At 44.6% G+C, this 22,301-nt stretch overlaps 1 protein-coding gene and 1 long non-coding RNA gene across 4 annotated transcripts in view; one reads left to right on the forward strand and one right to left on the reverse strand.

The window, feature by feature from the left end:
* Positions 1–3,718: 3,718 nt before the first annotated feature.
* On the reverse strand, positions 3,719–6,105 carry LOC139439990 (uncharacterized). The gene is made up of 3 exons (XR_011650071.1): positions 5,911–6,105; positions 5,333–5,571; positions 3,719–4,079 (listed from the first exon to the last, which is right to left on the reverse strand). It is a non-coding gene; the product is annotated as an uncharacterized lncRNA (long non-coding RNA).
* TFAP2B (transcription factor AP-2 beta) overlaps positions 5,181–22,301 on the forward strand; it is a 29,302-nt gene continuing 12,181 nt past the window's right edge. Inside the window, exons 1-4 of one of the 3 annotated variants that reach the window (XM_004468914.3) lie at positions 5,181–5,403; positions 8,556–8,582; positions 9,743–10,201; positions 14,954–15,014. In XM_004468914.3, the coding sequence (XP_004468971.1) occupies positions 5,323–5,403; positions 8,556–8,582; positions 9,743–10,201; positions 14,954–15,014 (628 nt within the window). In that variant the 5' untranslated portion in view covers positions 5,181–5,322. Of the gene's footprint in view, positions 5,404–7,813; positions 8,340–8,555; positions 8,583–9,742; positions 10,202–14,953; positions 15,015–22,301 lie in introns of those variants that run through there. The other 2 variants (XM_071218515.1, XM_004468915.3) reach the window with 2 other exon arrangements.

Here is a 22,301-nt window from a genome sequence, read left to right on the forward strand (position 1 = left end):
TTGGGGGTCCATAGAGAGGGTACCAGTTCGGTTCCCAGTGCCTCCTAAAGAGAAGACAAGAAGACGAAAGACACAGAAAAACATGCAGCAAAAGAACAGAAAGAGCAGACAGTGATAGCAGGCAGCAGGGGGCTGGGGAATAAATAAAAAATAAACTTTTAAAATCTTTTTTTTTTAATTTAAAGATATTTCCAACATCATTTAATTTCTTAAACACTTGTGCAAATAGTAACCCCTCCTATTTTGTTTCCTTATACTCAAATCACTGACACCAACATGATATCACGTCATATAAATCCAAGGGTACAGTCTATACATCTAACAATAACTATTTCCAAGTTGGTGTTAAAAATATATAACCAAGCTTTGCCAAAAAAATATGATCATGATAAAAGCTTCAACAAGCTAAGAAAATAAGAAGTAGGACAGTCGCAATACAATGTTGAGCTGTACTGTTTTATCAATCAGTTTGGTCAACAAAAATGTTTTATTTTCTGTGTGGTTTTTTGTTTGTTTGTTTTTTGCATTTGGAGGCCAGGGATTGAACCTGGGACCTCGTATGTGGGAAACCGGTGCTCAACCCCTGAGCCACATTGGTTCCCCAACAAAAATGCTTAAAAAAAAAAAAAAGATTTTATTTTATTTTATTTCTCTCCCTTTCGCTGCACTTCCCCCACCCCCAGTTGTCTGCTTCCCGTGTCCATTCGCTGTGTGTCCTTCTGTATCTGCTTGTATTCTTGTCAGCAGAACCCAGAATCTGTGTCTCTTTTTGTTGCGTCATCGTGCTGTGTCAGCTCTCTGTGTGTGCAGCGCCACTCACAGGCAGGCTGCACTTTTTTCATGTTGGGCAGCTCTCCTTACGGGGCACACTCTTTGTGCATGGGACTCCCCTAAGCGGGGGACACCCCTACGTGGCATGGTACTCCTTGCAAGCATCAGCACTCTGCATGGGCCAGCTCACCACACAGGTCAGGAGGCCCTGGGTTTGAACTTTGGACCTCCCATGTGTAGGCTGATGCTCTATCCTTTGAGCCAAATCCGCTTCCCCAAAAATGCTTTTGATGGGCAAGAGGTGGGGGCAGTTCTAGGTATATCAAAATAAGTCAGTGTCTCCATTTCTCTCTTCCTTTGAATTTATAAAACCAGGAAAAAGATAACCCTAGAAGGCAATAATCCAAAAATAGTGCATTCTTCACTTGAAAAGGAAGGAAGAAGGGAATTGAGGGAGAAAGGAAAAGAGCATCATGGTACTGTGGGGAAAGTGCTGAGTTGTAGTCAGAAGACATAATTTGAGGTTCCCTCCTCCACTTTTTAACCAGGAGCTTATGTAAGTCTAACTTGTGGAAGCCTCCAATTTCCAGACACCCAGCTCACAATGACTTGAGATGTAGTAAGAAATTAAAACTAGTTGTTTGCAAAGCAACAGTACCATATATATCTCCCCACACCACCCCCATGGCTCTCTCTTCTGCTCCTTGTTTGTGCTCATTTTTTGCTGTTGTTGTTGCTTTTTTGTTTGTTGTCTGCTCATTGCTTTTTCTTGTCTGTTTTTTTCTTTGTGCATTATGGGGAACCAAACCCAGGACCTTCCATGTGGGAAGCAGGCGCGCAACTACTTAAGTCACATCTCCTCCCTGCATATATCCTTTTGAGTGTAATTTTAATGAATTCTCACCATCCTTCCCACACCCTAGTTCAGAACTCTTGTCCCAACACCCAGGACTGAGAAAGGTCAGGTCCCTGGCTTTACCTAATAATCGTGGCTTTTCGCACGTTATTATGTTGTGTTTGGGAAAGCCAAGCTGACTGTGTAATAGGAAAAGTAAAGGTGGCCCATCAGGCAGCCGCAAAGGGAGAGGGATATTGAGGCCTCAAATCACAGGTGCCAAGGGAACGGATGGGGGAAGGAAACCTACGAAATTGAGATAATCCATAATTAGATTTTCAGAAGAAAGAAAGAATGAGACATGAGAGTGCTCATAGCTGAAGCTTGGTTCAATATAATGTTGTTTTTCTTTAACATTTTTTAAAAAGAAAAAGTTATAAACCTACTCTATCAACCGCCAGCAGAGGGCTCCTTACTAGGCGCATTTGTTGTTGATTATTGGCTTCTACGTTTACCGAAAAACTGAGGCTGAGGAAAGGAGAATGTTATTGACTTAGTCTCCGCTGTAGTAACGGAAATAAATTACATGAAAATGAAAATACTAACTTAACGACCGGGGATGTCACCGGTGCGCTTCCGCTTAGAGGAGGGTGTGCCTACCTTGAAAACAGAGGATGTGGGCGAACATATGGCAAGACAAAATGAAAAACGATATGATGAGCAAAGGATTTTTCCTTTTTTTACTTCATTTAACTTCCCTTCAGAATCTAGCATTTGTTTCGCGTTTGCATCTGCGTGTATCGAGGTCTTGAGGAACTTTGCGCATCACGTGAATGGAGGTTCACGCGAACCTGAAGTTGGAACCCGGCGTTAAGAGAGGCCAGCGCAAGTTAGGGAAGTCTTCTCAATACAGTTTTAAGCCTTTTAAAATATTTTTTAGGTGTTTGAACTTTTTACATCCTGGGATAATGATTTCTAAAGTTAGGAGAGTTAATAAGAATTGAAACTTTTAAAATGCTTTTAGCAATAACACATTTAAGAGAACCGAAAGGAATCTTCGCCGAAAAGCAAATGGAGCAGCCGTGCAAGAGTTGCTTGTACAAAATCCCGACAGAGGGCGCTGTTGCCCGTTCAATGACGTGGGGAAGGCTCCCTGAAAAGGTTTCCCTTACAATTTCTAGGATTTTTCGAATAATGTCCACGTTGAAAAATTGACTCAGGCTTTGTCATTATAGATTTCTTTAGATGTCTGTCTGCGTTATGTGTTATATTTTTTAATTTATGTTTCATCCTTAATAAAATCGGATTTTTCAGTGTTCCGAGAGAATTTAAATAAATCGTAACCAAATATTTCAAGATGTTTCTAATTTTCAAAAAATTCTAATATTTATATCAGATAAAATTACGTATGCAAATTTTGAAATGATACATAATAAGATTCCGAAATAGTTACACAATCACAATACATTATGTATCATTAAATAGCTTTTTATATAAAATTATTCTTCTTGGTTATTTTTTAAAGTTTCGTATAGAGTTTATTTATTTTAGACTAATGAATGATATACCAGAAAGACCTGAAAGTCCGAAAATGTGTTAAAAGCCATTTAGAGAGAGTAACACAAGATTCTTCCAAAAGCTTTTAATTTGGTTGGAATGATCTTTAGATAATAAATTTATTGATTTGAAGAGAAGAGGACAAGTATTACCATTAGTAAATTTGTGTCTGGAGAATCTGAATTTGCTAGCCTGTAATATCTATCTTACAAAGTATCGATCTGGGGCTAATTTTAGTTCTGAGAGAGGGCAATTTTCAAATCCCACCGCACAATCAGATTAGAAAGACTGCTTTCCCGGGCATGTACCATTTCCAAACCTGCTCTGGGGCAAAGAAGAAAATCTTACTAATGCTCATTGGAAACCATGTATAGATTCGGCATGGTTTAAGGTGTTAATATTTAAAGGAGAGAAGCGGAAAGAAAGGAAAGTGAGAAGGAAAGCAGAGAGAGAGAAAGGATGATGGGAATAAAGGATGAAGGGAGGGAGAGAGTGAGGGGAAAAGAAAACAAATATTTGAAGAGCTGAAAATGAAGAAATGTTTTATTTCTGGCGTTCTTTCTGAAACACCTTCATGTTCCTTTCGTTTGACTTGTTTTAAAAAATTAACCTGCAGAATTGTCCATTGTGCACTACACGAAGCGTCAACTCGGTTTTCACCGGATCGATCTCCACAGCGGTAGTTCGGAGCCCTCTTTGGCCCCAAGACCGTCCAGCGCTGCTCGCACAAGGCGGCGCACAGCAGTGGTGGATCTAAAGACAATCGCCCCTTGCAGACTCCCTCTTATCGGGTTTAATAACTTCCATACTAAATTGCCCCGGTACCTTCTCACTCCCTCAAGTCGTTTATTTTCTGCCCCGGGGGCAAAGATCGCCCTCTGGACTCGCCCTCTGGCTTCGGAGATCCTTCAGCATCCTGAAAGGAGGAAGAACAAACCGAGGTTGGTGTAAGGAGAAAGAAGTGAATATTCACTTCGTGATGAAATCCAGAAATCCTGTGCCCTAAGGGGCCCCATTTACGAGGTTTGGTTGACTTAGTCCCTGTTGTTCTTGTTGTTCTTTAAAAAGGGAAATAAATATAAAAATTACCATTAAAAAATACACCCCGAAAAACCTGAACACCTTCAACGATTTTTTACTATCTCTTTGCAGGAGGATATTCTGCTTAAACCTTCTGAAGGTTCAGGTGACTATTTCTTGACTCGCCATGATTCAAGCCTCTTAAAAGTTATAGACAACAGATGCAAATATAAAATGATCTATGCCTTTGCAAAGGAGGCGCAAAATTAACATTGCGTGTATGCGTGCTCACAGCATCTGATATAACTTCCAAAAAAAAAAAGAGAGAGAGAGAGAGAAGATTCCAGCCTAGAAAAGCATGGCACATGGAGTCCGTTGAAAACACACGCAAACAATCCCTAAAATGATAAACAGTACAGACAGAAGTGTTTATACAGTACTTAAGTTTCCAAATGTATGGGGCAAAATGGCCAGGAAATATTAAACTAGTCGCTGTAATGAGCTGGCTTTTTTGTTCAAGATACAGGTTTAAAAAAAAAAAAAAGTCATATAGCCATCAACACAGTGAGATCGCCCTTCAAATCCCAAAATCCAGCTTTCAAAATCTCTCCCCTAAACATGTGAATAGTAGCTTTTATGATTAAAAATACCGATAATGGTCCCTTTTTTTGAATCTCCATAGAAAATGGGGGTCTGATGGCCCCCTAGTTTCTCATTACTGAATAGTAAAGACTTTAGTCAGTAGCTACAATGATTCATCATTTTTAATATAGAGGTTTAAAATATATATATTAATCACCCTGAACAACTATCTCTCTTTTAAACACTCCTTTAGAGTCTATATCTGTTTGATCCATGGGTGCTTGCTTATATAACTAAATATGAGTGTGTATGGGTGTAAATACATGTTTATCATTTTTATAATATATATGTCTGTGGGCTGCAACTAACTCCTGCGTATGCAATAATGTTTTTCTCTCTGCTGAGGCTTACTTCTCCAGCCTATTGTTTGAGACAACAGATATAAGTTGCGATGGGAGAGGAGCGTCGGATTTGGTGTGTATCCCCCATTTCCAATTATAGATGGATCATTACAGACAGCGGAGTCCTGAGAAGCCAGACATCTGCTCCTCACATGAATGCACTCACCTCCCAGAGACCAGGCTGCCATCATGCTCTGGAAGCTCGTGGAGAATGTCAAGTACGAAGATATCTATGAGGTGAGCTGACACCCCCAGATGCATCTTAGAGCTTTGCAGATAGGGAATTTGAACTTCTTGACACCCCAACTGATATATATTTTTAAGCGATTTACTCGCAGATTGCCGGCCGGTTTTCTCAGCTTTCTCTAACTTTTAGAAAAGCTGGCTTGGGGAGACTTCGCTCTTCTGGAAAACAGAAAGAAAGAAAAAGACTTTAAGGTTGAAATATTGTAACTTTAACTTAGGAGATTTCTTTTTTCTTTTATTTTTCTTTCTCCAACCCCCCCCCCCCCTAGGCTCTGGCGGGGAATGCGGTGCAACTCAATGTGGGCAGACTATTAGAGAAAAATAAGGACTCTGATAGTGGCAGGGGCTCTCCTCGTTTGGAGTATGGGGAAGAGTTGGGTTTTCAAGCCTCATCTGTGACAGACACGGACTTTTAGTTTTTATATTCAATTAAATTCCTGGAATCAATAACACGGATTCAAGTGGAGGACGGAAAATTTGAGCGAGAAAGATAGATACCGGTGAATGTAGATCGAGCCACAAACCAAGGAGCCGTACAAAACTATTTATTGTTTTGTTTTCGTGTGTTTTGCTTCTTTGAGGATCTGTGCGTCCAAACAGAGATCTCAGCCACCCCACGTTTTAGCGTTTTTAACGAAATTTTCTACCCACGTTCGCTGCGCAGAGTTCCCTCTCGCTGAGGGTAAGGCAGCTCCGCCCGCGGCCGCAGAGGTGGCGCGCAGCCGGGAGGGCGCCTGCTGCCTGCGCGGGGCCGGGGACCGCGCTCGGCGGGGCGGGTTTCGCTCCCGGGCGCGCACTGCCGCGGCCACCCGGCGGCTGGGAGGGGCGCCGGGCGTCCGCGGGGCGGGAAGGGGTCGGCCGGCGGGGGCCGCAGAACCTCGTTCCGGAACGTAAGGGGAGGGCCCTGGAGACCCCGAATGAGGCGCACGGAGAAGGCGGGATGCGAAGGTTCCGCGGGGACGTCGAGGGAGAGGAGAAAGGAAGAAAACCTTAGCGAAGGAAAGGGGAAGAGGAATTGGTGGCGGGGTGGGGCTGGGAGGAGCGTCAAAGCCTGCGAACGGTGCAGGGTTTCCGCAGTAAAGAGAAAAGTTGTCGAGAAGAGGGGAGAAGGGGAAAGGTAGCCCGAGCGCGGCAGTGTTAGGGCGGGCGCGGCGGGCGCGGTAGAGCGCACCGAGGCTCCCCAAACGGACGGGGGAAGAATCGTGTTCCCGCCGCCGCGGGAACACCCCCGCGAGCAGGGCGGGGCGCCTCTTTGCACACACTAGGAACGCGCAATTCACAGCAGCGGTCCGCGAGCTCCTTCCCGACGCCTCAGTCCCTGGCCCAGTTTTCTAGGACAGACTGGGGCTCCAAAGAGCCCCCTGGGGGCCCCGCCGCCACCTGGTCGTGTCCCACGAGCAGCACCGTGCCTCAGTGCCCCCTAGCCTTGGTCAGCCCCGAATTGGCTCCTTGTGTGTGAGAGAGAGTGAGGGAGAGAGGGAGAGGGAGAAAGGGAGGAGGGAGGGAAGAAGAGAGAGTGGAGGAAGATTCGTCTTTCTGCGGAATGACGGTTGGGGTTTCCTTCCCTCTTTGTGGTTGTGTAGTGACTGTAAGGAAGGGCCGCGCCTCTGCGCCTGGTGGGGTTTGTTTCGGTCCTGCCTCCTTTTCTTTCTTTAACAGGCGGGATAATGATAAGTGGAACGTCTAGAAGTCTCCTAAAGAATGTGCGAGCCCCGAAGTGGGTACAGCACTGGCGGGGATGGGGCCAGGGTATAAACAGTTCGGGGTATCGTAAAGGGATTTCGGTACTAAATTACTAAAAAGTAATCGCGGTAAAACTCGTTCTTTGATTATGAAAAGTAAACTGGCGAGATGAGAAAGGAGGGAGGGAGAGAGGAAGAGGGAGGGGTGGAGTGAAACGGAAGAGAGGAGAGAGAAAAAGGAGACGGAGGGAGTGGGAGAGACAGACAAACAGAGAGAGAGAGACAGAGAGATTTTCAGAGGTATTCCTGTCTACCTAAATTTTCTGCTCAGAAAAGAGAAGAACCCGCGGTGGAAGGAGCCTATTTAAGTCGGGGAGGAAGGTTGAACTTTAACAGCAATGGCAGTCAGGCCAGTTGAACGGGTTCTTGAAACATCCAAAAAGGTTTTCTGTTGCCCCTGGCTTTGCCTGGAACGGACAAATTTAGTGTACTTGAAGATTGATTGCATACATTTGAATCGAGGTGAAAAATCGTAGACTGCGTGAACACTACAGAGGGAAATCCACAAGGGATGCAAAGCCCCCATGTCGCCCCTGTCCTTTAATAAATAAGCGTGCTCCCTTACGTTCAGTAAAAGTCTGCAAACGTCACTGTGAATAAGCGGGACCCTCCGGTTTACTTTCTCTGCCCCTAGAAATGGTGAGGCACCAGCCGTTTTGGTTTTGTTTTGTTTTGTTTTTTAATCTGAGCACACAAAGCACCCAGGGGCGATCAATTCTTCCCTTTAAGAAAGTCTCACTCCAGGTACAAAAAGGACAATACGTTCTATACAAGCCCCTAGCGCTGGTCTCGTTCCACGCCTTGTCCAAAGAAGCAGGGGCTGCTTTACGCGTGTCCTCGGCTCAGTTAATTGAAGTTCTGCCTCTTTCCTGCTAAACTTTTTCCCCAGTCTGCCTTTGCCAGCCCCCTCGTCTGATTACATCTAGTAATTCTCCACTGAATGAACGTCATTTACAATAGTAGGGGAGCTCTGCGCTCGCTGCTGCTTCACGCTCCATTTGTCCTCCATTCTCCCTTTAAAGTACTCGTGTAATATTAATAGTCATGAATATCAATTATTATGAGGCGGTGTAGGCAAGCGGAGGGAGGAAGGGGCGCCCAAGCAGTCTGAGCCCAGCTTCGGGTGGAAGAGGACTGCGCCTGGAGTCCCGAAGAACGGCAGAAGAAAAGAGGCCAAAAAGACTGGTAGAGACAGATGAATAATTCTGTCTGTTTGTGACAGGCATCGAGAATCTTGTTGGGGGGGGGGGGGGCGGGGGGCAGTTTTTAAATTTTTTATGGCTTGTCCTGGAAATACCTCAAGCTTGGCTTTTGGGTCCAGCTTGCTTCTCCGCTGGACTCCTTGTTTTTTTTTTTTAATTATTGTTTGATTTTGAGCAGTAACCAGGCTTTTTTTTCCAGATGTTAGTCCACACCTATTCATCCATGGTGAGTTTGGATTCACATTGTACCAGAATTGCATGCTCCCTCTTCTCAGTCTCTCTGTCTCTGTCTCTGTATGTGTGTCTCACTCTATCTCTCTTTTCCTTTGAGTGTCTTTGGCTTGGTAATTTAGCACCATAATTGGACGAGGCTGCAGCTGCTTCTCTCTGCATTGTGTGTTCTCCGTCTGAGCTCCATGAGTCAGCTGGGGAGGGGGGAGGCTGAGCAGAAAAACTTTTTTTTTTTTTGCCATTGCAGTTTGGAAATTTAGGTTACTATTTCTGCAAAGAGGAACCTTGGGAATTTTACCATGGCATTTCCATAGAGTAGAGGGAGAAATTTACACACACACACCCAACACACACACACACACATCCTCCCTCTTTTTGCTTAAGTTTACCATTCCAGATAGGAGGAATAAGTTATCTTTCTCCACTCCATACCCTAGGTCCTTCACGTTCACACTCTGGAGTATAATAATGTCAGATATAGAGAAGCAATCTTAGAAATAACTTCTGTGGACCACAACTCAATTTAACACGGGCTCAAATTTGTTTCAATCAAAACCTCTTTACGTTATTTAACTCCTCTTGTGAAGGGAGGGATGACTGGGAACTCTGATCAAGGCAGACTCCTCTGAGCTCCTGGAATCATTGGGGTGTATGGGGAGCTCCTGGACAGCAGGCTGTGTTGCCAGTGTAGGCAGAAGTTGGTTGGTTTTTAAGTAAAAGAGGTAGGACAGTGGATAGTATGAAGTTTTGTTGTTGTGCATTGGGCCTTTGTAAAAGTCAGAAGAAATAGTTTAAAATGCCCACACCATATGTAAGATTTCAACACTTCTAATTAAGGCATTGGAATTGCCCCCCTCTCACACACACACACACACACACTCCTCCTTTCCTTTCTGCCAACTTTGTACTCCCAAAAGAAGGATCAGACGCTGGTTAAGTGGGTGATTCCCCCCCCCCCCCCCGTTTTCTTTGCCCCCAAAACATCGCTTTTGGAATTGCTGGAATCATGTGGCCCTCTCAGTCAACTTGGGGGTCTAAGTTTCAGACTCTGATTTCCCCTATCCCGGGAAGAACGTATGAAAGCCGGGTTTCTCCATCTGTCGCTTGTATTTTTTTTTCTTCCCTTTCTCTCTCTCTCCCTCTCTCCACTCCCAGGATCGGCACGATGGCGTACCGAGCCACAGCTCCCGGCTCTCCCAGCTGGGCTCGGTGTCCCAAGGACCCTACTCGAGCGCCCCGCCGTTGTCCCATACCCCGTCGTCGGACTTCCAGCCGCCCTACTTCCCGCCCCCCTACCAGCCGCTCCCCTACCACCAGAGCCAGGACCCCTACTCTCATGTCAACGACCCCTACTCTCTGAACCCGCTGCACCAACCCCAGCAGCACCCCTGGGGACAACGGCAGCGGCAAGAAGTGGGCTCGGAAGCCGGCTCCCTCCTGCCCCAGCCTCGAGCCGCCCTGCCGCAACTCTCAGGCCTCGACCCGCGGAGGGACTACCACTCGGTCCGCCGGCCGGACGTGCTGCTGCATTCGGCGCACCACGGGCTGGATGCGGGCATGGGTGACAGCCTCTCACTGCACGGCCTCGGCCACCCTGGCATGGAAGACGTCCAGGTAACCACAAACGAAGAACACAATAAACAAATAACGAATGCCCCCGAGATGGGGGAGGGGAGGGGGGAGGCGTAGCTCTGTCACTCTGGGGGAGAAATTTCCCGTCTTTAGAGCGGTACCAGTTGGACACGACATATATTAACTGTTAATATGTTTATGTATATGTGATCGGCTCTATAGTATAGTGACACTTCTGGGGCTTGAATTGTGGAAGCCAGAAGTCATGGGGGAGGGGGGAGCATGTGTCTTTGGCTAGTTTAGGATCAGCAGGATCATGGCTACATGTTTTTGTCTGTCTAAGCTCCTCATCTTCTGCGTATTCTCCAGCGCTTTGTGTGAGAAGCCGGGCGTCCTGGCCCCGCCCTCCCCCTCCAGCGGTGCACATCCCGTAGTGGGCCTGGCCTTCTGACAGGGCAAGTGAAGACGTGACCGCCGGGAGGTTGGGGCTCCAAAGGCTCCTGCTGGATTTGAAAAGATTTTGCTAAGCATGACAATGCACATTGGAGAAAGACATGTGCTATGTTCATCCAGGCCAGGTGTTGGTCTGAGTGTCCCATAGGTCATTGAGCCCTTTTCCCAAGAGAAGTGAGTTCTAGCCATCACCTGAGAAACGGAATGTAGGGAGAGACACAGATAACCGTAATTCATTTTGGGAGTCCTTGAGGACACCTACCATTCTGGAGATTCTGTTTGCTTTTGGTCCATTAAATGACTGTGGGGGGCAATATTCTCCCTCTCCCTCTGCAGTCCTCCCCCTCCACTGACCATCTTCTCTCCCCAACCTACCTTGCCAGATGAAGAGGTATCACGTGTTATTTCTCAAAACAAAAGGCTCAAAACAACCCCCCTCCCCACTATCCCATCTGCAGCCTACACAATGGAGTTTGATTTGGATGAGAATACTTGGTTAAACTAAACAAAGAAACATCAAAGAACTGATTCCTAAAAACTGTCTGGGTGATTCTGAACAGGTCTCCTCCCCTGCCCCCTATTTAAATTGTCTCCAGAAAAGATAAATATGGTTGAAAGGTCTTTAATCGACATTTTGGTCTCATTGGCAGAGTTGTATATACTATGGAGCATTCTGGACATGTTTCTGAAGCAAAGGAAAATGAAATGGGAAAGGGAAAAGGGTGCACAAGTCCTTGTTTTTCACCTTGCTGGGGAAAAAAATATTTTTAAACAGTGAAAACATGGTGACAGCATCAAATGTTGCTTGTGTGTGGTCTTTGGTGGCTTATTGTTTCAAAGGAAATTCTGTTATTATTAGTTTTTAAGATGGAATTATCTGATTTGTGGCTTGATTTGCCCAGAGTAAGAGTGACAATTTTGTTGATTTCAATGAGCTTGGCTCTACCTGTCTGCAGATAGCGTTGCTTTTGAAAGTGCCTAGGAGAAAGGAAATATAACAGTTTTTTTTCTTTCATTGCATTGGGGGTAATATGTGTGTGGGGGGACGGAGGAGTTTTTAAATTAACCTTCCTGTGTACGGTTCAAAGTGCGGAATAATGAAGGTGGATCACCTCACCACGGTTAATGCTGATGGTGCTAGCCCCCAGCCCCACCGTGTCACCCCCACCCTGCCAGCGGTGTGGTCCAGGCAGCCGAACGCAGGATTTCTCCCCCAAAAGAGAGGGCAGGTTTTGTTTCGGTTTTCGATTTTTTAAAAAAAGGTAGAATTGTGAGGGTGTCTGAGTGTTTAGGCAAATGTGAAGGGTGAAAGAAAAACAGCACCAGGGCAGCGTGCATTTGGGAGAACACTTTTAAAGCGCCGAGAGGATTCCGGAGTGTTTGTGTGAGCCGAGCGCGGTGGGCCGAGCAGTTGCGGTAGGAAACACGGACCCCGGCGGAGGTGGAGAGAGCCGAGAGAGAGAGGAGAGAAGGGCCCAGGCCGGCCGCGGGGGCTCCCCGCCCTACCCCCTTTCCCTCTGCCGGCCAGTCTCAGTCGCTCGGTGGGCGAGGTGGGGAGGCGCGCGGGACCGTCTGGGGCCTAACGTCAGTGTAAGGGACCCCGCGCCAGTGCCGGGAGGGAGACGACAGGGCCTCCACTGCGATGACAGGCCTTCTGGGCACGAAATGTGCTTGACGTGACACGAAAGTGACAACGAAAGACAGGGAAGGAGATGTCCCTAGGACGAGATCCCAGAATCCAGAAGCTGCGCTTAATGTCTTCCATCCGGGATGATCCCCGCCCGAGCTAGGGAGCTGCACAGCCGGGACGAAAGTTAGCGAGCCCGTCGGGGTTTCTCCGTTCCCGCCCCTACGCTGCGCCGACTGGTCAAGTCCGGCCTTTACAAAGGGCCAGCCAGTGTCTCGGCCTGGGCTCGAGGTCACTTGTCCGACCTTAAGAGCCTCGTGTATCCTTGTTCCGCATCCGCCCGAGCTGCGGACCAGACCCCGAAGGAGCTGGGCCCGTGGGCCGCAGAGGTTGCGACGGGCACTCGCCTGGCCGCGCACGGGACTCGGGGGGTCGGGGCATGGGAAGCTGTACCCGGCCCTACAGACGCGGGCCACCGTCCTGACTAAGAGAAAAGGAGGAGAGCTAATTAACCAAATGCTTCTAATATTTTTTTAAAATGAAACTATAAAACCCTGTCAATTTCTAGTTCAATTTACTCACAGGGGCTGTTAAACTAGCAGATCGCTATTTGGGCTCTGGGTATGCTACATTTCACCCATTGTGTGGGGTGTGTGTTGGGGCGGGGGGCGGGGGGCGCGGTGGCGGGGAGAGTTGAAAACTCAGAGAACAGCACCAGACAGCAAGACGGAGAGAGTGATGACACCTGGGTTGGGATCTTTTTAGTTGTCATATACACCCCTTTCCTTCTTCAATCTTGTTCTCTTATCTCTAACCTTCCATCACCTCTACCACCCATGAATATAAACACGGAAGGATGCTAAGTCAACCTCCCCCAAACACATGCACACACATACTCAAACACACCCTAGTGTCTTAAAGCAACCCCTGGTATCACTTTTAACTAAAGAAATCTAGTAATTACGACTCTGAGTTGTTTTTCTGCGCTTCCGCATGCAGTCCTAATTAAATCTTTACGATCCTCCCTGTGACGATTAAGCGCCAGCATGCTGCGTGAATATCCTGTACAAAAACCCAGCAGGCGGCCGTAATTAGATAGAAAATCAGACAAGAGCCTTCTCATTAACTACCACAACTACCCCACGTCGCTGATGAGGCGTATATACATATTTACGTATGGACGTGAGGGTGAGGTGTGGGTGCGCATGGGCCCAGGCGCGGGTCCACCCGCTCACTGGCACAGGCAAATAATTCTGTCTTGCGTGGACACATCGCCCCTTTACATACGTGAGCACAGAAAGGCGAGAATTATGTGTGTATGCATGCGTGCTCATATGAGCATGCTTGGGCCCCCTGGGGAAGTTTCGAATAAGTTAGGATGAAGTCTTGTGGGTTTTTTTGTTTTTGTTTTTGTTTTTACTGTCACTTAAGCTGTACATGGCAAGTTGAAACATGGAAATGGGTCTTATGGAGAATAATTTTCCTCACCTTTCTGAGGACATAAAAGTGACTTTTAAAAATTAAAACAAATTGACATGCCCCGTCCATGATTAGATCATCTCATTTCTAATACGAGCTTGTCTTGGGTAGACGTTCTGTTTCCTGTGATGAACACATACCCTGTCTGGGGATGCAACATGAATGGGTGGGAGGCATTGTGATAAATACAACTTTATTCTCAAATCCTGTTTGCTGTTTTACTTCTTTATAAGACAAGTGGCAAATTAGTCCAAACTTAAGTTTCAAAGGACCAAGAAAAGCAGCCATACATTTCAGAGAAACCTAGCATTTATTTTCATGAGGGTAGAAAAATCACTGCTTTTGGACACCCTGGGATGCACAGCCAGAGCTGTTTCTGTGCAGCTTGCAGTAAGATACTTGCTCCAACAACTATTTCTTCTCAGAAGTGCCACCAGCGTGCAGGGTTGAAACTTTCCTTCTCTGGGATGAAACTGGCACAGAAGATGAGTCCTCCTTGTGATTACCTGGCTGCTGACTGGAAGGATATGAGTCTTTGTGGGTGAATGTGTGTCTGTAGTTATTGCTTTCCTAACAGGTGTGTTCCTTGCTGGGAAGTAGTAGCAGTAGCAGCAGGGTTGGGAGGAAGAGGAGTAAATTGTGCAGGCTCCGAGGGATTGTCGTTTTGCAGTTAGAAGCTCACATGCATACAGGGATGTGTACGGACTGCAGTGGGTGTGCGGTCCTGGCGGCTTGCAAACATGTTCCTATGTGTTGTTGCTTGCATTCCATTCCAAATTGCTCAGACTTTAATTAAAATCCCATAATGTAAACAATTATGTATTTGTAAAATGGCTCTGGGGTTAAGATGCCCTGGCATAGAATGGAAAGCAGAATTGCTCTTAATAATATTGGTGAAAATCTTTCAGCTGTTGCCAAATTTTCACAATTCATAAGAATAATATAAAGGTTTATATGTGTCTGTGATATCTATGTTTATATAAGAACTAAACCAATATTGCATCCCAGATGCCTCTCACAGTTTCCTTCTACCCCTTCTTCCACTGGAAGAATTTATAATTTAGGTGAATTTAATTTCTATGTCGATTTGTAGGTAATAAGGATAATAATAAAACCTCCCTTTGTGAATTAATATAAATGGAAATAACAGAAACTCCAGTTTGGAATGACATGATTTATGTGTGCAATTCTTTAATATCCAGTCAATTTGAATAGTGATGTTTTTATATTCACAGTCAGTTGAAGATGCCAATAACAGCGGCATGAATCTATTGGACCAGTCTGTCATAAAAAAAGGTATGGATTATATCCCCCAAAGTAAGCAAAGTTTTATTGTGCATTAATATCTTTATGGTGAGATTTCAATTTCAGGGAATTCGCTATTTTATAAGACACAAACGTTTGCTAACAATCATAGGACAAGTGACTTACTGGCTGGGTGAAAGGGCACGGCAGAGAGACTGAAATAGGGTAACAAGAGGGAGAAACACAGACAGAAGCCTGGAGGAAAGAGACAGAGGGACAGAGGCCATTGCCCTTCTTCTCATGGTACAACTGGTAGTCATTCGAGATATACCTTAAATAACTGAACTGCCCTAATGTATGGAACTGACCAGGAAACACTGGTTTCAAAATGTGCTCGTATTTCTTTGATAACCGGAGTTTGCTGAGGAAACCTCTGTGTCGCTGAGCCAGCTAGCCCCTTCTCCCCTTGTTTTTGTACTGGATTTCGAGGTGGTAAATTTATTCCCAGTTCTCTGTGCTTTATGAGATGGTACTTCTTATTTTTTAATTGTGCCAAATGTGTTGCTAAATATGCGCATCCTAAGAAGCTGAGACAGCCTATGCACATTTCTAAATCTCCCTACATATGCATTCATGATTTAGTGTGACTGTGGAATCACCCCATACTGTTAAAGGGCATGTGATATTAACAAATGTTTGCAGTCTCTTGTACAGCTGTAAGCAAAATAATTAACTAATTAAACTAATTAAATGTAATTACAATAACTCATTTCGGGCGTATTGCAGCTGCTTAATTTTTCCCCTCTTCTCTGACAGACACTGAGAGAATGCCTGGCGATTAGGGTGGCTGCCGAAAGGCCCAAATAGTCACTCACACGCCACAAATTTAGGAGCTCAAATGTGTAAACAGTGCAATCTTTAATTATTGCGGGAACTGGTATTAGTAGATACAGATTTAACTACTATAACCCTTCCTCAGTGATGCTGGAGAAGGCCTGTCCTTCTGTTTGGTGTCAACAAGCCCCGGCTTCAGTCATTTATGATTCATTTGAGCCGCATGACATTCACAAAAACAATTAAAAGAAAAGATGCTTTGGAAAGTGATCCAGAGTCAAGCTGGGATAGAAAAAGGGTTGTGGAAAAAGGATTCCAAAAAGGGTGAGGCATTCTAAATTTTCTTTGAGGGGTGAGTGATGGAAACTGTACTTGAAATGATGCCATTTGGCTTTGGAATGCAATATCCTGAGGAAGAAGAGTAAGTTTGGGACAAATCTAGTTATTTTAAGCGTTGCTCCAAACCTTTCTCCCTTTTCTCATTAGACAGTATTGTTTCGGTTTTTAATGCCAGCTTTTGGGTTTGCTAGGTGCTTAATCTTGCGACCGAGCTAACAGCTTACTTCCTCTTGGGTCTTCTCTTTCGGTTTGATTGCTGGGCAATTTGGGGTGGAGAGCGTCTCCATTTTTTTTTTTTTTTTTTTTTAGGTATCGGGTCCTGGGGATTAAACACGGGCCCTCTTATGTGAGAAGCTGGTACTCAACTACTGAGCCACATCAGCTTCCCTGAGTTGGTTTTTTCATTTGTTTTGCTTGTTGTTTGTTTTTGTTTTTGTTTCAGGAGGCACCAGGAACTGAACCTGGGACCTCCCATGTGGGAGAAGGGAGCTCAACCACTTGAGCCACATCTGTTCCCCTCTATTTTGTTTGTTTAGTTCCCCCATCCCTTTTCATGGATAGGAAAGCTAGAACCTCTTAGCTCAGAGTTCTGTATCCTAACAACATCATTTGGCCTGGCAGTGGGACATGCCCAACCAGTGACCAATCAGAGATGTGATTAATAGCTAGACTAATAAAAAATATTTAGAATTTAGCTTGCTTAGCAAAACAGAGATGAAAATATTCTTAGATGTGGGATCCTTCGATTTTAGGGCTTGTGGGTGTTTGTCAGCAAAAGGTGACATGTTCATATATAAGGGTATCTCTAGAAATAAGAAAAAGAGAATATTGATTTAGAGTTGCTGGTTCTGTTTTGACAACACAGGAATACTTTTTGTGTTTCCAGAAAGTCTCTTTTTTTTAAGGTCAGCTTAAAACACCCAAGTAGTATGCCAGTCACCTTAATTGATTCGGGGGTGTCCTATGATATGAAATGTTAGGTGAACTCCATTATTGAATATGAGTTATTTGTTTTATTATGTGAAGAAAAGATCCTAAAATCACATTTTTATTTTTTAAGAGTTCCATGGGCAAAATAGGTATGTGGTTCATTTTATTTTTCGAAATTACTATGAAACACTTAAAATAAGGTTACAGGTTCATTGGCCCCTTTCCTGCCCTCTGATCTCCCATCTTTGCCATCCACCCAACCTTTATGAGGGATGTCCCCAAGAGGTTGGGTAAAAGAGGAGCTGAGAAGTTTTTCTGAACTACATATTCTAAATTTCAACAACTGGCAGGGGACTCAGTTGCTTAATTTATTTTCTAACGGGTTTTCAGAGAGGTTTAAAAAATTCCACCTCGTTAATAGAAGGCCAGCAACTGGCCCAGGTTTGGGTGTCCCTGGCTCTTGCTTCTGAAGCCAGAAGACTCAGACACACAAGATATATTTCTCTTTATCTCCATCTTTCTCAGTGGTGGCAGAGACCCCACCTAAAATTTAACCAGTCCAATTTTTCACTTGTGTTGATATCACCCCATAGATTACAGGCTTCCTCTCTTGTTATGTTTGCTATCTGGGCTTGGCTGACATTTCTGAAGTAATTTAGTTAAGAGGAAATGAGTTGTTCCCAGTAGAGAGAGCAAACGAGTGGAGTGAAGGTAGCCAGCGTGATAAATGGCTCTTTCATTTGAAGATCTCCAGAGCTCGTTTACGGCTAATTTTCTGTATTGGCCCCCTTTGAGCTATTAATGCAATCGGCAGGGACCGTGGCCCCTCTCCTCTTAGCTGCCCCATTAGAGCTCCCATTAAGCTGCCGAGTCTCAACTCCTTGGCAGGAGTGGAGGAGTAATGAAAGGTGCTTTTTAAACTCTCCTAATCTAAACCGGCAGAGGGTGGTTAATACGATTTGAAGGGGGCTGGTCAATGAGCAATCAATAAAGTAATAATGAGAAGGATGCGGTACATTAACAGTCTAAAAATCCAACGAGACATTAAAAAATCATTCTTAACTCTCAGTTCCATTAAGATTAGGAATTGGGGGTGGGGGGGTGGGAAGCGCCCAGCTAATATAGATGATCACTGTCACCATCATGCAGCCTAACTAAAATAAGGCTCACCTAGGCTTTAGGAAGAAGTTTTTGGTGTTCTTACAGGTCAAGATGCAATCTGTTTGACACCTTAGGCAGCAGAAAATATGCTGGGATTTCTTGGAAAGGTTGGCATGGCTGGAGTCCAAGGTCCAAATGTTGTGACTGTGGGGCATTTTCATTGGTCTTAGGGATATCCTGTTTAGTTAATTTCAGTTCAACCTCAGTTCTCTCTCACTTTTTTTCCCGTTAGTTCTGGCCCCTTCCCCACAAAAACACTTTGATTGGTGTGGATTTTCTTTCTGGAGAGGGTGGGGGAGCAGGTTTAAGAAACTGCCAAATTTCAATTACAATGGGTTCTGTTGGGAGTCTTCCTTCCAACCTAGAAAGTAAAAAGTACCGAGTCCGTCAGAGCCTCTGAAGGTATTGAGTGTCCTCTCAAGGAAGAGGTTCAGTTTTCCAGAGCTAACTTGGAGCCCAACAGGTATTTAGCCCACTAGAGACACTGATGTACATTCCAGCCACCCCAGGAGTGATCAGAGCTCACAGAATTTCAAAGCCGGAGGGGTTAGACACTCTTCTCCAATCCCCCACGTGTGGAAACTGAGGCAGAGGGAAGATACATGACTTTCTTGAGGTCCCACACAGCAAGTAAGTGATGGGACCCAACTCAGTTTCTACACTTTTACACTTGCCTCTAACAGATGCCAACACTGAATATTTGTAGTTTAATTTTACATTCCAGCTTTTTTTATGGGACTGCTTTTATTTCTGTTTCCACATTTGTATACATGTTATACATGTGGAATAAAATTTAGCCCTCAGGTAGATGAGAAATGGTGTGTGAGGAAAGCAGTGCTCTGCTGGTGAGAACTAATTATTTCAACTTTGGGGGCACTCTGCACCAATGCTGAACCTAAGTCAGCAATGCTTTTCAAAGGGACTTACCCATTGAATCTATAAGGCGGTTGACTTCTGCCCTTCTCTCCACTAGCAGATCAGACCCACAGAAGGTCTGTTTACAGTCAGACACAAAGATCTCAAAGTTACGATTACACACTTAAGTTTAAAGAGGGGAATTTAAGAGCTAGCTTATTAACATTTTGGCTCTATATAGTTTACGAATGAATAATATTTTCTCTAAACATTTTTCCTTCCTCTTTCTTAAATAAAACTCCAGTCACTGTAAAGAAATATTGATCTGTTTGTAAACCTTCTTTCTTCTCCCCAAAGTGATGCAGGAAAAAAGGAAGGGGAGTAAGTTTTGTGGGTGTTTTAAATCCAGAAGTTGGCCATGCCATCTAACTGAGAACTGAAGTGGAAATGAAAACAAAACAAAACAAAACAAAAATACCCAGTTTTAATGTATGCACAGAAAATTGTAAACATGTAAAGAACTGAAAGCTCCATGCTGAGTTTTGCTATGCTCCATTTCCTTACCATTTCCTGCTGTCGCTTTAAACCTATCTCAGTCATCTCTGGGTTCCGTGAGCAGGAACAGTGTGCTCATAATTACTAACAAATCAACCGGGCCCCGTTGCTCTCTCAGTTTATTGATAACTGGAGGAAAGCAGAAGGGAAAAGACAAAGAAAATAAAATATGAGGTTAAGCAGCTGAGCTAAGCAGGTGTGAGAGTGGAGGTGAAGCTGGATGATCACAGAGCTGTGGACTTAAAGGAAAGTTGGGGCAAGAAATGCGTGGGGTCTAACCTAGGGGATCAATACTGGGGCCAGAGGAGAAGAGTGGTATGGAATCTGGGGGTGAGAGGATAAAGAGTGGGAAGGATTGTGATACTTGAATTAGAAAATGGGAAAATAATCAAAAGCATGTTGGTTCAAATAGTCTGTGTGTCTCTGGGGGGAAAATCACACACACACACACACACACACGCCCAGATAGCAGTGTGCTGCTAGAAGCTGACTGGAATGGCGGTATTTAGGTATAATGTATATGCAGAGAGGTACAGCCCACAGGAGGGAGTGAAAAACATTCCCCAAAGGAAATAGCTCTTGTCAGGTAAATCAGGCAATTAACAATAGTGAAATTAGAGGGCAGGTTATAAAGTGTCTCCAAAGGCCTGGCTTTTCAAGAGATTTGGCATCTGTGACTGTGAGAAGCTGGTAAAATTCCAATCCTCAGAAGATACTCAGTTATCAAGTGTGGGAATTAGGAACCCAACTTAGTACTTTCAGCTTGTGTTTTTGTTTGTTTGCTTTTTTGTTGTTAAAATAGCCTTTCTAAATAATATGTACAGGTAAAGAACAATTTTACTGAGTATAAAGGATTAGATTTTTATACAGCTTATTTCTACAGTTCACACCATGTTAAAACTACAAAGGGCCATTTACATCTGGGGGAAAGTTTCTCCAAGCTTACATAATACCAATTACCGTAAAATATTTGTTTATGGTACCTTGAATATGAATCTGAAACATGAAGATCAGGACTGCTGTGGAGAAAAAGACAGTGAAATAGATCGTGGATGTTGTGTAAGAGAATTACATGATAGGGTATTCCCTCCCAATCACTGTCGATTAAGTGACTAACTCCAGTGCCTTTGCTAACTCCAGTGCCTTTGACACTCAAATCTGATTAAGACTGACACTGGGACTTTTCACGGGTTCACCCCCAAATGTGAAACAGCTTTACTGATGAGAACATGATGGGGGAAATTGGAAAGAGGAAACCCCCTTTTGCAGCCCCCATGAGAGTGCAGAAGATCCACTGTCACCTAACATCAGTCATCTGCCTGGAACAAGGTCTTGGGTTCGATGGATAAATTCAGAGATCTGAAAAAGCTTACTAAGAGATAACAAAAGGGAATGTTTCAGCCACACACATGCCCCCGCCCCATCTACTCCCCTAGCAAAGTCCTTTTCCACAAGATGTTTGAAAACAGCCAGAATGTAATTCATAGTGAATAAAAGCTTTGACACCTACCTGACTTTGAGGGGTCTCCTTAAGCAGTCGTGGAGGTTTGAATGCTGGAATCTGCGATAGAATAAGCTGTTAAAAAATACTCAGTGTTGGTTAGTCTGTTCCATACAAGGTGGTTATGTAATTAGCAACTTGTTTGAGCTATAGGATTCTCAGAACTAGGTGATAGACAGAGACTATCTTGCCCCTGCCAGGGTTAAAAGATGGGACAATGTCTTCATTAAAGGAAGAATTATAGACTGCATTATAGAAAACGGCGTGCATCATTTTTCACATCAGATGCATGTTTCAATATATTCCCTGTACTGGTTTTCAAAAAATACTGTTTGAAGACTTTGGGGCTTCATATCTCAGTGGAAGAAGCTAAGATGTCGGGCAGGTCAGGAGAAGTCACCTGCCCAATGGCCTTTAGAGACTACAGAAAGACAATGGGCTTGGACAGTGTAGAAGTCTAAGATCAAGACTGCCAGGGAACCGGGAGGTTGACCGCCCACTGTTCCTCATCCCCAGCCATCTGATTCCACTGAGCCCCGCCTCTTCCTGACGTGCAGATGACACTGAAACACAATTAAACAGAAATACAGGCTGGAGAGGCTGAATGCACCAGGGTAGCAGTGGCAACCAGCTGTCAGCTCTTATTAACTTCTGCATAAAACATACCTTGAGTGTGGTTTGTTATCAATTACTTGCTGAAATGAAACAACTGGGGCAAGGCAAGACCACCGCTCATATGAATTAAAGTGATTGGTTGATTGATCAGGGCACCTGTTGTAAATCATAACCGTTCCAAACAATCACCAGCCGGTCCTTTATGTTAATTTGTAAACAAAATTCATGTCACTGCAGAATTGCTTTCACTGGAGACAGCATTTGGGTTCATTTCTAAATGAATCTGTTGTTATGATGCGGAAAAGAATGGGACCCGCTTTAAAGAGATGAGCAGCTCCTTCGGGTCCAACTCTCCCACCCAATGGTGGCTGTTTGGGGGAACGTCACCTGATAGGGCCCACCCTCCCGGTGAGGACCGTAGATGTTGGTCCAGTCGCGAGGAGCGAGGGATGCCCTTAAAAGACCATTGTTCTTACCATTTTATATCACTGAATGGTGATAATCACCTTTGGGTTTCAGAAACAAATGTAATAGGCACTATTATCCTC

This window comes from Dasypus novemcinctus, chromosome 11 (genome assembly GCF_030445035.2).
Source record: "Dasypus novemcinctus isolate mDasNov1 chromosome 11, mDasNov1.1.hap2, whole genome shotgun sequence".
In the NCBI taxonomy this organism is placed as follows: Eukaryota; Metazoa; Chordata; class Mammalia; order Cingulata; family Dasypodidae; genus Dasypus; species Dasypus novemcinctus.